Source organism: Rhinolophus sinicus, linkage group LG07 (genome assembly GCF_036562045.2).
Source record: "Rhinolophus sinicus isolate RSC01 linkage group LG07, ASM3656204v1, whole genome shotgun sequence".
Lineage (NCBI taxonomy): Eukaryota > Metazoa > Chordata > Mammalia > Chiroptera > Rhinolophidae > Rhinolophus > Rhinolophus sinicus.
The window spans coordinates 50,015,592-50,031,678 of NC_133757.1; the positions used below are offsets into that span (position 1 = coordinate 50,015,592).

The following is a 16,087-nucleotide window of genomic DNA, read 5'->3' on the forward strand; positions in this document are numbered from 1 at the left end:
GATAGATTTCTTGTCTTTATTTTGTTTAGTTCTTTTTCTGGAGCTCTGTTTTGTTCCTTCATTTGGGACATGTTTCTTTGTCTCCCCATGTTGGCTGCCTCCCTGTGTTTGTTTCTACATATTATATACAGCTGCTATGTCTCCCAGTCTTAGTACAGTGGCCTTCTGTAGTAGGTAGGTGTTCTGTGGGGCCCAGTAGCGCAATCTCCCTGGTTCCCTGAAATGGGTGCTGCATGTGTGTCCCTTTTGTGGGTTTTGTTTGCGCTCCTGTTGCAGTTGAGCCTTGGTTCCTGTTTGCACGTTGATGGCAGGGATTGGCCCTCAGGTTGATTGTTTCTGAGGACTGGCCGTGACTACAGGGGAGGAGCTGTTGTACAGGTCTGACTCTATGGAGCAGAACTTGCTCTAGCAGGACTTCGGTGCCCGCCCAGTCTGCTCATTGGGTGTGTAGTAGGGGGAGGTAGCCTGAGGGTACTGTGTCACAGTCTGAAGCCAGCCACCAGGTATGCCACTCCCAGGGCCTCCTGGGAGGGGCCCCACTGCAGACCAAGTTCCCTGTACCGTGCCTGGAGTCTTTGGACCCCGCCCGGAGCCAGTTGGTAGGGACCAGAAAGCAATCCGCAGATTTCTTCCACCTGAGCTGTGCTTGGAAGTCCCTGGGAGAGGCTATACTATAAACTGAGGCCAGCTGCCAGTGGTGCCAGTCTTGGGGCTGCTCAGCAAGAGGTACAGGGCACACCAAGGCCAGATGCTGCTTGTTTGGTATGGTAACCCTTTGAAAGATTTTAGGAATGTCTGTAGCATAAGCCAAGACAGGCCATTTGTATGGAAAAGCCATTGAAAGCAGCTTGGGTGGGCCCACAAGTTGGATGGGATGGGGTTTTGGGGAATCACCAGGGCAGGTCGACAAATGGTGTAAGCCAAGTTGATAGGCACTCAGATATGCTGGCTGCCTGCCTCTGCATGTTGGGAGTGGGGAGAGCTCAACAAAGAAACAGTGGCTTCTGCGAGCACTTCTGTCTGGGAGAAAGCTGTTTCTCCAGCCCTCACTTTGAGGCCAGACAATTCAATTCCTCCCTTTTCGTCCCTGGTACCTTTCAAGCTGCTACTGCCCCAGTGCTGGAGCTCAGAGCAAGTGAGTCCATCAGCGAGTAAGTCTGTGTGTGACCCTTTAAGAGTATTGCCTGGAACTCCAGTTCCCCCCATCTCCCTCAGCCACAATCTCCAACTGGTTTTCACAGCCAGAAGTTGCGAGGACTTCTCTTACCAGCACTGGAAGCCTGGGCTGGAGGGCCTGGTGTGGGGCTGTGACTTCTCACTCCTCAGGGGGTCCTCTGCAGCTAAGATATACCTCCTGATTTTTAAACGCTGCATGAGGCTGTGGGATGAGCCCATTTGGTGTCTCTGCCCCTCCTGTCATGGCTTCTTCTGTATTTCCTTAGTTGTAGGACTTCTGTTGAACTAGACTCAGACAATTCTCAGTGACGGTTGCTCTAGTTTAGTTATAATTCTGATGTGATCCTGAGAGGATGCACACACATTGTTTACCTACTCCACCATCTTGACTGGAACTCCAAGACCTTTCAGCTTTATATACTAACAGTATTTGAACTGGTTTAGCTTGAAGTAGAAGCAAATTTTTGTCAAATTTCAGATGATGTTACCCACTCTAGGATGTCGTCATTTATTCCAATAGCTTGAAGTAAGTTTTGAAGGAATTAGAAACTATCCCATTTCCTTACAGAATGCAACTTGAAACTATTGATAGTTTCTGACTCTAAGGAATTGGTTCCTAGCTTTTGTCTGTTAATAAGCATGGTAACACAGTCAAAGCAAAATCCTGAATATGTGAGATTTTCTTACAGAAATTAGAAAGGCTATTAACATTACTGGCTATCAACATCTTTGAAAGAGTGTTAAATTTCTGTGCCAAAATAACAAACAGAAAAAAGTTTTTTTTACTCTAAAGATCTTGTTACTTTACTCTCTGCAGAAATGGTACATCTTCCAAACTTACACCCTTTTAACCCTTGTTGCCCTCATTTGGAACAAGTCATTTTTGTTCTCTTGAGATTTAAAGGCATGATTGGAAATTTTCTCATGAATATATTATATAATTTTAGTCTTTGGGTTTTAAGACTTTAGATTTTAGGAAAAGCAAGAGAAACTATTAAAGCAGGCATTTTCATATATTCTCATTGAATCTTCTCAGGAGCCTTGTGAGATATTAGAATCTCTATAATATAGGTGAGGAAACTGAGGTATAGTCTCACATGGAATTGTATTTATAAATATAGAAGTGGTTATTAAAAACAAATTATTTGAAGGTATCTAGGCATGAAACTAATAAATCTTTAAGATGTTCATTGAGAATAATAAACTTTATTGAAGGACATAAAAAAAGATAGGAAATAAATGAAGAGCTATACCATGTCAATGAATATAAAGGCAACATTTTGAAAGTTGTGAGTTTTCCCCCCACATGAATTTATGAACTCAGTGCAATGCTAATCAAAACCCCAACAGGAACTGATGAACTTACTATAAAAATTAAATGAAAGAATAAAACCATACTCATAACTAAGATAAATTTTGAGTAGAAAATGGAGAAAGGTTTACCTAAACCACATATTAAGATGTATTTCTAAAACCATAATAATCAAAACAGTAAAGTATTGGTGTAGGAAAGACTGTAGAATCAGATTAGATAAACCTTGCATACATGGAAATTAGACATGTGATAGAATTAACATTGTAAATCAGAAGATTGAGCAGGTTATTCAATAAATGGTGCTGTTACAATTGACTTCTTACCTTACAAAAGTAAATTCCAGATGGCATAAGGAGTAAAATGTGAAACACAAAGCTCTAAAAGGAAAAAAGTTGGCCAAATTTACAACAGAAACTAAAAACATTGACAAGTGCTGTTATCATAGTCTTCTGTTTGTTTATAACAGAGAAGGAAAAAAATCTCATTTTTCAATGGATAAATAAATGTTATTTACATATATATATATGAAATTTTACACAGGACTTTTAAGTGAATGATCCAGAAATATGATTCAATGTGGATAAATCTCAGAGCATTAGTGAGTATAAAAGGCAGTTGTAGAAGGTTGTACACAATGCAACCATTTATGTAAAGTCCAAATATAGGAAAAAACCATGCTATGTGTAATTATTTTATAGATGAGAATGATAAATACCAATCTCAGGATAGTAGTTTCCTTTAGAAAAAAGAAAGGTTACCCTGATTCAGTGTGGATAATTGTTTAAATGGGAGGAAGTCTGGAAGAAAGTGAGTCCAAATACAATGTGGCTGATATAAAAACGGGGCATTGGTGGCCTGGACTAAGATGGTGGTAGTAGAGCAAACTGGAAAAATTAGAGGTTTTAGAAAATAGAATGAAAGGATGTGCTTTCTGATTAGATATGAGGAATGTCATGTTCTGGCTCTAAGAGTGGTCGATGTAAGAAACACCCAAACCTGTAAAGAATTTTTATGAGTTTATTTGAGCCAAGCTGACAACGGTTGCTGGGAAGCAAAATCTCAGCAGATTGAGAAAATGCTCTAGAGAATGGCAGTTTTGCAGCTTATTTTATACATTAGAATAAAAGGAGGAGATGTAAGGAGGGTTACATAAAATCCATTGATGGTAGATTAAGGGGGTGGGAGAAAGCAAAGTGGGGAGATCTCTGGGATTGGATAAAATATACAATGGGAGAGACATATACTCCTTTTACATTGGTGGGTATAGACTAGCAAACATGTACAGTACATTGAGACGGTATGTGGACAACAAGGTAACAGAGAAGTTCTGTGGTCTTATGCTCTGGTACCTGCCTTGAGGGGTCTGGAGAAGAAGATTACTCTGACATATCAAAGGTGTGTTACTCTGATGCAGAAAGTCAATAGACAGGCTCACTTAAGGTAAAGATTGACATTATCAAGGAAGCTTCAGAGTAAAGATGTGACTTCCCGCCTTAGTTAGGCATTTTTATGTTCACACCATCCTGTGTGGTTACTTTTGGTCTCTAAGTTTGTTAAGACCTACCATGTAGGCTGAGCTTGTCAGATTTAGTATGTGACCCCTTTTTTGTCCACTAAATAGTCAAGTATAGCAGACAATTTTCTGGGCTGGGCAATAGTTAAGTAATAGTGTTGTTATTGACTGAGATAAGAAATGTCAGAGATGAATGGGTTGTTGAAGATTAATTTAATTTTAGGATTTTTTAGTTTTGGGTTTGCCTGTGGGAAACCCAGTTGTGCCACAGACAATTGAATATAGGTTTGGTACATCGGCCTTTAGATGGTAGCTGACACTTTGCAAGCATATGAGATTGCCTAGAAAGTGTGTGGATTAAGAAGCACAGAGGCCTAGGACAAAGCACTTAGACACCTTTAAGGGATAACTGCAATAAGAAGAGCCATGAAGGAATATTAGAAGGTATAGACTGAAAGGTAAAAACAACCAGGAGAGTATAGAAAAAGGAAAGTTTTTATAATGTGAAGGAGTGGTTTACATCATTAGATGCTGCTAAAATAAATTAAGGGCTAAAATTCCCACTGAATTTAGCAACCTCAAGTCTTATGTGACCTAAGAAAACAATTTTTTAGTCAAATAATGAGATCCAAAACCATTTTGCATTGGGTTGAACTGTATGACCTTAGGACCGTCATTGAACTTTTTATTCTTAGCTGTAAAAGAAGGGTATTAGTCGATATGATTTCTTTGGCCTTCCAGCACTAAAATGTTTTAAATTATATTTCACATTCTTGGTGTAGAATATTACAGAAAGGGGGAAGAAAAGAAACAGAAGACCATAAGCCTCTGGAATCATCCATCATATACAGTTCAGCTCTAAGTAGCTTTGCAGGAAACACCCCATATGTGTTTCCTTATTGTACCAGTTCCCTTTCTAAATAAGTCCTTAAGGTATAAAAAGCCAAGTTCATAAGATGATATATTTTAGAGGACATTTTACCAATTATTTTGAACACGAATAAAACGTCCTTCTATGAATTTTCTAAGCGTTTTTTAACATTGGCTAAATAGCAACCATTTGTATTTTAGATTTCTTTTTATACCTGATGCTCCAAAGACTTTTTTTTTTTTTAAATGTATTCCTTCTTTAACCCCAAATGTCTGTTTTCATTGTACTTCTGTTAGTCTGGAAAACATTTTGCATTTTTGTTTTTATGCCTAAATCTGTTGTCATACTCTGTCTCTCAGGATTCATATTGGATGCCATATTGAACATATTTCTAGGTTTCTATGAAGCACACTGCTATAGAACATAGATTATTTCTTATTTTATTGAAATGGAAATCAAGGCAGCCGGTTAAAAAAACTGAACCCACGAATCCCTTGATGAAGTTTATACTTTTAAAAAAAAGAGTATTTGTCTCTAGAGAATAGTAGCTGACAACTGTTATTAGCTTATAAAAGCCCATTATGACTTCACTACAACCAGCAGCTATTTTATGTATTGTTAAATTTGAGTAACTTTGGTAATTGTTCTTTTTTGGTTACAAACCAAAAAAACTAACATTTACATTACAATCTAGTATGTATGGGAAAGGAGACCTGTGGATTTATTTCAAAAGCACTATTATAATAAAGGTTTATCAATTCTGAAATGTGCTATTCTGTGTAGAGTTCCTCGGAGCTTTCAAATTTCATTCCTTTGAAAAGCTGCATGATCTTTAAAGGAAAAAGTTAAAGTGGGAAAGAAAGACCTTCATTTTCTCTGTTGACTTTGTCTCAGTTATTTTAAAACAGTAACCTCTAAGCACTTATCTGTGACACTAATGTTTTAGTGAATTTTTCCATACTTTGTGTATAAGATTCATAGATTCCTATCTTTTATTTAACTTCAACTGTCTACTTTTTGAAATCTGGGGTTGAATAGTTTTTTTTTCACATATGGAAAGGGAATACTTGAGGGGAAAATACCAGGTAAACAAGTTAATCACGTAATTTTATGAGCTCATCCTCATTACTGCCTAGAGAAGAGCAAGGAATATTCATGTTAGTGGCTCTGACTTTAAGGAAACACTGGATTGCTGTGGATTCTTTCAGAAATGAGAAAGAAAATGACAAAAATTTCAAATATCTTTAGATGGTGAAAACTAGTATGTGCTGTGTATTAAGTTTATATTACTATTTTTGGCCTCTTCCTTAGAAACATAGACTACCCTTTTGGAAGGAATAAAGAAATAGTTTAGTGGTTACCAGAGGGTAAGGGGGGAGAGAAGTTCTAGAAGAGGTAAACAGGGTCAAATATATGGTGATGGAAGGAGAACTGACTCTGGGTGGTGAGCACATAATGTGCGATATAGATGATGTATTATAGAATTGTACACCTGAAATCTATGTAACTTTACTAACAACTGCCACGCCAATAAACTTTAATAAAAAAAAAGAAATGGAGATTTTTGACTGCTTCCTTTTAGTTTTTATGTAAAAATTCAAGTCATGTATCCACAAAGAATTAACTGCTGTGAGGATTGCTGCCTTACTGTCAACTAGAACAGCAAACAAAATATGTGAAAAACCTGGTTTTAGACATTGGACAACAGCACAGGACTGTGATCTCTGAAAGAAGAGAAACAAAGGAGGCTTTGGCTAAATTCTAAACCATGAGACCAGGCCAGAACAGCTTCCAAGGAAAACAATTACCAGAAGCTGTAAAATGAACAATCCTCAGTGCTCATACAGGGCCAGAAATCTTTTGACTTCTCTCCAGCCAGAGAGGAGAGACATCACTGAATACATGAACAGTTGGTAGAGACTCCCAGAAGAATCATACCATAGAAGTGGGACCAAATTGGCCCTCAGATAAAGGATTCTCTAGATCTGTCCTAATAGACTTTTTTAATGACTTGAAAGAATTAAATATGAAGAGAATTAATATGCAAGTAACTTAACTATACACGATCCAACACTCAACAATGTAAAAGTACAATGTCTAACCTCCAATCAAAAATTACTATGCATATGGAGAAGCAGGGAAAGAACCAAAAGAAAAATCAGTCAATTGAAATAGACCTGGAAATGATGAGATAATGACATTAACAGCCAAGGATTTTTAGTTCTTATAAATATGATCCTTATATTCAAAGGGAAAAGAAAAACAAGCATAGCATGAAGACAAATAGAAGATATAAAAATAAACAAAAGAAATTCATAGAGATGGAAATATATCTGAAGCGAAAAACAGTGCAGATGGAATTAACAGCATATTAAACAGTACTGAAGAAAAGATCAGTGACACTGAAATACATAGCGATTAAAAGTATTCAAAATTAATCTGAGAAGGGGAAAAAAACCTGAAGTATATAAAGAAAGCCTCAGTTCCCTGTAAAACCACATGACCTAATGTAAGTGTAACTGGAATCCCAAAAGGATAGGGGTAGAAGACAGAAAAAATATTTTAACATGGCCCAAATTCTTCCAATTTTGATGAAAACTGTGAGCCCCTGAATGCTAAGAAACTTAAGACTTCCAAAACAAAATAATCAGAAAGAACACCATAGAAAGGAACGTTATAGTCAAATTATTGAAAATCAGTGATAAAGAGAAAATATTGAATCACATGCTGCTCACCGGGTGTCGCTTCAGAGGTCTGGACAGGCTGGGCTTGGGAAAGAATCAACATGCCTTTGGCTAGAGATTTACTACATCTGTCCTTGGAAGAGGAAAAGAAAAAGCATAAAAAGAAACAGCTAGTTCAAAGTCCAAATTCTTATTTTATGGATGTAAAATGTCCAGGTTGTTACAAGATTACTACAGGTTCAGCCATGCTCAGATGGTGATTATTTGTGTAGGTTGTTCAGCAGTGTTGTGCTTGCCAGCAGGAGAAAAGGCCAGACTTACAGAAGGGTGTTCATGCAGAAGAAAGCAACACTAATGATCCACACAACTTCCTGAATTTGTTACATCACAGAAAGCCTTATCACTACAATAATTCTAGTTAATCTACCAAGATAATGTAATTACATTTAAATTTTGTAAGTACACAACAGTGATCTGCTTTTTTGGTGTCAGTTTTTCAATAAAGTTTTTATTATGAGCGGAGAGAGAGAAACAGAGAGAATATTGAAAGCAGCCAGATTTAAAAAGGTATATTACATACAGAGGAACAAAGATAAATATATACACAAATTTATCATCTACTATGCAAACCAGAAGATACACGTTCTTTAAATGTTGAAAGGAAAAAAAAAACTGTCAACCCAGAATTTTTTACACAGCAAAACTGTCTTTCAAAAGTGAATGTGAAATAAGACTTTTTCAGACTTGCCAAAGCTGAGAGAATTTATTGCAGCACATCTGTGCACAAAGAAATGTTTGAGGAAGATGTTCAGGCAAAAGAAATATCATACCAAATGGATATGTGACTCTATACAAAAGGAATTAGAAACACCAGAGGCTAAATATGTATGTAAATATAAAAGGTATTTTTCCTCATTTAGAAATTTCTTTAAAATATAATCAGTTGTCAAAGCAAAAATAATGTGTTGTGTGGTTTATAACATGTAGAAGCAAAATATATGAATACAGTAGCACAAAGCAGGGGGAATGAAAGTTATTGTTTTATAATAATAGCATTCTCTATACTATACCTAAAGTGGCATGAGAATACTTGAAGGTTAACTGTGGTAAGTTAAAGATGTATATTGTAAAATTAAAATGGGGTTTAGAAAACCCAATAGGTCAAATACAACCCACTGCTTATTTTTGTAAATAAAGTTTGTTGGAACACAAACTCCATTTGGTTACTTATTACCTATGGCTGCTTTTGTACCACAGTGCAGAGTCTGTAACTGGAAGAGATCTTATGGCCCACAAAGCCTACAATGCTTATTATGTAGCTCTTTATAGAAAAAGTTTGCTAACATGTGCTGTAGAGTAACCCCTAAAAACATTAGAAGGTATAGTTAATAAGCCAATAGTAGAGATTAAACAATCATAAAAAATATTCAGTTAATCTAATAGACGGATGGCAAGAATAGCAGAAAGATAGAAGAAAGAACAGCTGGGTCAATAAATAAAGTAGCAAGATGATAGACTTATACACAACCATATTTGTAATTTATTAAATCCAAATGATATACACACTTTAATTGAGAGGCACAGATTGTCAGGTTGGATAAAATAACAGGACCCAAGTGTACTCGTATGCTGTCTACAAGAAACCCACTTTAAATATAAAGATAGGGATAGGTTAAAAGTAAAAGGGTAGGAAAAAGGCATATCACAAAATTACAGGTCCACACAAAGACTTGTAAGTGAATAATCATAAAAGCTTTATTCATAGTAGCCAAAGACTGGAAACAACCCAGATGTCAAGCAATAGGTAAATGGATAAACAAATTATGGTGTGTCCATACAGTGAAATACTATCAGCAATAAAAATGAATGAACTACTAATATACAACAACATGGATGAATCTCAAAATCATCATGCTGAAAAAAGGAAGCCAGATACAAAAGAGTACATAACATATGATTCCAGTAATACGTCACTCTAGAAAAACTAAATATAATCTGTGGTGAAAAAAATCAAAACTGGTTGCCGAGGGATTAACTGAGATGGGGCTCGAGGGAATTTTGATTAATGTGTCAAAACTCATGAAACATCCATTGAAAATAAAAGTGTATTTTGTTATTCATAAACTACGTATATGCCTTAATAAGTGTTGCTTTTAAAATTTAAGTCATGAAAGAATTTAGTGTGAGGCTTTTGTATACATTGTAAACCTTAAAAATTACTAGAATCTTTAAGGAAATAAGGTGTAAATGACAACAACTATGGAAAATTTGGAACTTTATATACATTTCGTCTCAACTTGTCAATTTTGAGAGATAAGAATCTTTAGAAATATTATAGAATGTACCTTTTGATTCTTAAAAAAAAAAAAAAAAGCTAGTAAAGAAACATCCCTATGTGTCAAGCAGTATGCTGAAGTGTTTTAAGTGGTGTGTTGTTTTTTTAATTTTATTCCTCACATCAGTTAGGGATAAACCCTTTTTATATGTGAAAAAAAGTGAGGCTCGTAGAAGCTATATTATATGCCCAAAGTTACAGAGCCAGAATTTGAGCCCAGATTACTCCAAATCCTGTTTTCCTTCCTCAGTGCTAAGTTACCATCTTGAAATGCTGGTTGCTAATGTTAAAAAATCTCGTTCAACATTAGTTATTTAACAAATTCATTTGAAAATTACTTTGAAAGAGAGTTATTCTAACATTTGTTTCAGTGACTAAGGCTCTACAAGTCAAGACTGTTGAGAAAAAAAGACAAGGAAAATGGAATTCTGTATCATACTATTGTAGAAATCCTTTCAGTTATATAGCTTATAATAATATCTCTCTTAATAACTTTTTGTTAGAAACTCCCAAATAGTTGATCTTTGACTTCTAGTTAACCTCAGGACAACGTTCAGGAGAACATAAAAGGAATTGTTTTGATGATATCATAATTACTGTATTTAATAAATACTGTCCTTACTGTATAATTGAATGCTTACCTATCAAGCACCTTCGATGTAATATCATACTATAAATATGAGTTGACTGTCCTGGAGTAAGAGTCTCGCTTATCCTGTACTTTAAGATGTCATTTCCCAGGGATTCTTGAAAGTTCTGGCTCCGAAGAGCCACCTCCTGGAGTCGCCCAGCAATCTCTGACTACTTAATAAAGTCTTCCAAAATGGAACGAGAGTTTATCTTCACCAATACTAAGTCCTTTACCTCAAATTCCTAAGAAACCTTCTCCTTGATCCACTTAGAAGATAATCCTTTGCATGTTTTCGTTTTTCTGAAAAGTGAATTGTATGATCCCTATGATCTTGCATAAGCCAATTCTCAGAATAACCTTCCACTAAAGTTAAAGAGCATGTTCTTAAACGTTTGGAAACATTTTACACCACACTAATAAAAATAGATTCCATATAAGAATGGTAATAATATAGCTGTTACTTATAAGGAAATCTAATTTTCATATGATTGTGGGTCTTTTTCATTCAGATGTGACGGTGGTGTATCAAAATGGGTTACCTGTGATATCTGTGAGGCTACCGTCCCGGCGTGAACGCTGCCAGTTCACACTCAAACCTATCTCAGACTCTGTTGGTGTGTTTTTACGACAACTACAAGAAGAGGATCGGGGAATTGACAGAGTTGCAATCTATTCACCAGGTACGGTCACCTTCATTACTAATTCCCACCAATTTCCCCCCAGTCTATTCACCAGGTACGGTCACCTTTATTATTAATTCCCACCCATTTCCCCCCAAACTACTGCTTACCACCATCACCACCACCACCACCACCACCACCACCACTACTACACACACACACACACAGGTTGCTGCAAAGTATGTCATACTCTTAATTTTAGAAAACATTTTTTGCTCAGCAAATGTCAGGAGAGAAAGTGATTTTTCTCCCATGGTTCTCAGAATATAATTATTCAGTTTTAGCAAATGTTTATACACAGGGAGTCTCATGCAAAAGCACCTCACACATGAGCATTTTATATATTGCGACCTTTTATCATTACCTTAGGCATAGAATAAATATTTCTAGTGGATGAGCCCTCATCTCTGGAGATACGAAATATTAGGACTTCTTTTTAGATTTTTCTGATGTCTTTCAGATAAAAGTTGACCAAAATGAAAACATATGATTTGAAACAAATATAAAATAAGGCACTAAAAATTCCCATTTGACATAACATCCATTTCACTTATATATGTATTTTTTATACGTGACTTGTTTTTAAATATTTGCTTTGGATCATATAGCACTTTTTTGGTTGGTTTTAATCTTTAGTTTTTGACTACTAATGAGTTGGCATTTAAAAAAATTACACTTTCTATTTGCCAAAATGTCTTAATTTTTTCCCTACCTCTTCATCCATTCATTCCTCCCTTTCTTCCTGTTTCTAAATTTTTTTTTAATTTCACTTATGTATTTTTTAAGTGCCTTACATTTTTCCCATTTTTACTTTGAAACATTTTAAATCTACAGAAAACTTAAAAAATTAGTACAGTAAATACCCATTTATCTTTCACTTGAATTCACCATTTGTTAACAATTTGCCATGTTTCTAAAGTGTAAATATTTTAAATATATTTAATTCTCACCTCATCTAGTAATATAATTAGTAGACCAGCTTGGTGTTCTTTGCTAACCCTAGCATTCATCCCTGAATTATTGGCATCTAATCAGTGACCATACTGAAAAGTACTATATATTAGAAAGCCTTTTTTTTTTTTACTCAACCAACTTCCATCATAGACAAATCTAAGACATCCATGCAGCTCTCCTAGTTACCCTAGATTTCCAACTGATGCCTATAAGTCTATGCAGTTATTTCACTGTTCATAAAGTTCTACCAGAAAAGCATGTTGTTAAATCTTCACTGACTTGAGACCACAAAAACAAAAAACCTCAGACAATGTAAGCTTTGTTTAGCATACACTTGGAGATAAGGCAAAAAGTTAACTGAAATGTAAAAGAAAAGATGCAATTTTTAAAATCTGTTTTGGGGATTGCTTCTTCTTGACCAGTCTTGAATAATTATGGACATACGACAAATTTAATTTTTCACATTAAATTTTTTCACAGATGGCGTTCGAGTCGCTGCCTCAACAGGAATAGACCTCCTCCTCCTTGATGACTTTAAGCTGGTCATTAATGACTTAACATATCATGTGCGACCACCAAAGAGAGGTAAAAAGTAACCCTGAGAAGGTCGGAGAAATGTGGAAGGGCTTTTGGAGTGAACTTTCCCCTGGATTACCTTGAGAAAGAGATAATATTCAAAGAACACTGAAAGCTTTACATACAGACCATTTCGGTTGAAGAGCTCATTGAGTACCTGGTACTTGGCTTGTACACTGACTAAAGCTTAAATTCTACCCGACATCAGAAAGCTTTATTATCTGATATTGTCACTTTGTTTCACATAAATGGATGTTCTACATAAGCTCCTTCCTGCCACACAGGTTAAAAGTCATATTAATATTTTAATAACATTATAGGGGGAATCTTTTTAAAATAAATTATGGACTTCCCTGTCCTAAACATTTGTAATAGAAATTAATCCTTTTTTTTTTTTTTTTTTTTTTTTGATGGCTGGAAGTCAGTAGTCAGGAAGTCGATTATTGTACAATAATAGTCCTTAGGAACTCTGACATGTATATGTTTTTATGCAAAGAAGTGAGGTACTTGCCTCAGGAGTAAATTTTAAGAGGATGCCGAAAAACTTAGTAGTCAAGATAAATAATATTTTAATGAACTATTGCTTTAAAAATTTAAAAAAAAAAAACAACCTTGGTGAACAAAATATCAAAATTTTAAATAGAGTCAGTATTACTGATTTTTCTTTTCACCCCAGGGTTCAGTGTGGCTCTTAACAGTACTGGTGCTAAACAGCGCTCTGAAATAGCATTGTGAGTTGTCTCTTTTGGTCACTTTCTCCCTTTGCACTTGATATTTATTGTCACTTACTGCTGTTGTTAATGCTCCTTCCACCACCACTACTCCCCCGTCATCCTCCTAGGACATTCCTAGTTTCAATTCTGCTTTTAAGAACTATGTCTAATGTAGAAAAAGGTCTGATATTGAATGCCTCCAAAGTCTGGTCTACATCTATCTACCTTTAAAATTTTTCCCTTTCGCTCTTACATGTTGCCCACTTTTCCTCCACCCTGTATTCCTTTGCTTTCCTTAACTGTGCCCCATTCTTCATCATCTCAGTATTTGTTCCTCTTTCCTCTGCCTAAGATGCCTTTCTCCTTTCTTCCTAACATCCTGTTTCCTCCTGTCAAAATCATCAGTGTCAGCCCTAACATGAAGTCTTTAATAATCCTGCTTCTTTCCCTGACTCCCAGCCATCCAGAAGTGATTAATCTCCTCTCTGAATTGTTCTTACTCCTTGAATGTGGAAATGCTCACTATGATATTGTATCCCCCACTCCCCATTGACTCAGGTGGTCATTCTGTATTGAATGAATTAAATGAGTCAACTTGGTAGCACTTTTGGTTATTCAGAAGCCAGATTCTCTTCTGTGTTCAAGCTCGTTGAGATGGAACTAGCGTGGAAAAAAGTATAGAAAAGTATAATAAGTATAGTAAGGATGGAAAAATATCCTTTAAATAGTAAGACAATACTGAATCAGATTTTATTAAGTTGAAATAATTGACTATGTAGACCAGGGATTGTTAGCTATCTATTAGCTATGCTAATATGTTTTTCTTGTTTATTCTCTGATTCTTGGGCTAGAAATTTTCTTTAAAATAACAGAAATACAGGTCTTATTTTACTGTTTTTCGTTACTTTTTTTAAATTTGTTGTTTTATTTGCCCCCAGCTTTATTGACATAATTGACATATAATGTTGTGTGAGTTTAAGACTACAGTGCAATGGTTTGATACATTTATATATTGTGAAATGATTACCACAATAGGATTAGTTAATATCCCCATCACCTAACATAATTACCATTTCTTTTTTGTGGTCAGAACACTTAACATCTCTCTTAGCAGCTTTCAAGTATATATCACAGTATTGTTAACTATAGTCATCATGTGTACATTAATTAGATCCTCAGCACTTATTCATCTTATAATCGGAAGCTGGGTACCCTTTGATCGACAGAACTACCACACGATCCAGCAATCCCACTTTTGGGTATATACCCAAAGGAAATGAAATCAGGATCTCAAAGAGATACCTGCACTGCTATGTTCATTGCAGCATTATTCACAATAGCCAAGATATGGAATCAACCTAGATGTTCAAATATGGATGAATGGATAAAGAAGATATGGTGTATACATACAGTGGAATATACATTCAGCCGTGAGAAAAGGAAATACTACCATTTCCAACAACATGATGGACCTTGAGCGCATTATACTAAGAGTGTGTGTGTGTGTGTGTGTGTGTGTGTGTGTAAATTACCTGGAGTTCATTCTATTTAGATTTTTTATTAGCAAAATTTTTAAAGTTGACTAATATATTCCTATATAAAGTTTAACAATGAGCAAAGTTAAGATATGAGCTTCCATATATTATGTTGTCAAAAGCTAGAGGTATTTTAATCAATGAATAAGTCCAACCATCTTGTCTAATATTGTGTTTTTAAAATAGAAATGAATGTTTCCATTTTCTTAAATACAGCTAACCCCAAGTTGAATAAGGAAAGTGACTTTAGAAATTGAAAAGGGGAGAAATTATATATGATTCCCTGGTAATCGATTTGGCAGCTTAACGACTTTACTTTATCTATATCCCAGAACTGTGTAACTTCTACCCAGTTTCCCTACAAGTCAATTAGAATGGAAGTTTGCAAGGGTCAGAAGTCTATAATTCATGGAACAATTGTCAACTGAAGTGTGAAATTTGGTAAACTCAATAGCAGCATTGATGTAAAATTTAAAAGACCTTTTTAATATTTAAATTCATACATCAACACTCTCTCAGTTCTGTTAATTAGCCAGTGAGAGATTATGCATCAGATACCATTTCTCACAGAAGCTCAAATAATACTGTTTTAAGGCCACAAACATTTTGTTTTTCCCACCTTTGAAGACATAGTAAAGAAAATCCTTTTCTTCTGATGAAATGTAAAATAGATTTTAATTTTGTTTCCACCCTATTATCTCCCGCTCCCTGTCGTGAGGAAGATATTGCTGGCATCCAAGTCACCACACTTTTTCAAATAAGAGAGCAGGTTGAATTTCTGTACTTGAGAGGGTTGCCAGTCATCCAGATGAGTAAGCACATTTCCCCACATTGTAACTTTCTAGAGAAAATGCTAAATGGACAAAAGAAATTGAAGGCACTAGGTGTTTGGTATCAGATCATGAGGAGGAACATTAGGATTTTAGCTGTATGTGGAGCAGATGGAACAAATCTGCTTTATCTAATGACAATTAAAATATCAGTTTGGTGCAAAAGTAATTGCAGTTTAAAAGGTCTTAAAAAGAATTGCAAAAACCGCAATTACTTCTGCACCAACCTAATAGTTAATGAAGGAAAACTTTTCCAGGACAGTTTTTTTAAGTT

The 16,087-nt window shown here is 35.5% G+C and overlaps 1 protein-coding gene and 1 pseudogene across 2 annotated transcripts in view; both read left to right on the forward strand.

Moving 5' to 3' along the window:
* The window catches only part of MCU (mitochondrial calcium uniporter), a 182,996-nt gene that overhangs the window by 146,489 nt on the left and 20,420 nt on the right, over positions 1-16,087 (forward strand). For both annotated transcript variants that reach the window (XM_019745865.2, XM_074339574.1), the window contains exons 3-4: positions 11,035-11,205; positions 12,640-12,744. In XM_019745865.2, coding sequence (XP_019601424.1) covers positions 11,035-11,205; positions 12,640-12,744 — 276 coding nt within the window. The remainder of the gene's footprint in view (positions 1-11,034; positions 11,206-12,639; positions 12,745-16,087) is intronic.
* LOC141572802 (small ribosomal subunit protein eS27-like pseudogene) lies at positions 7,237-8,245 on the forward strand (annotated as a pseudogene).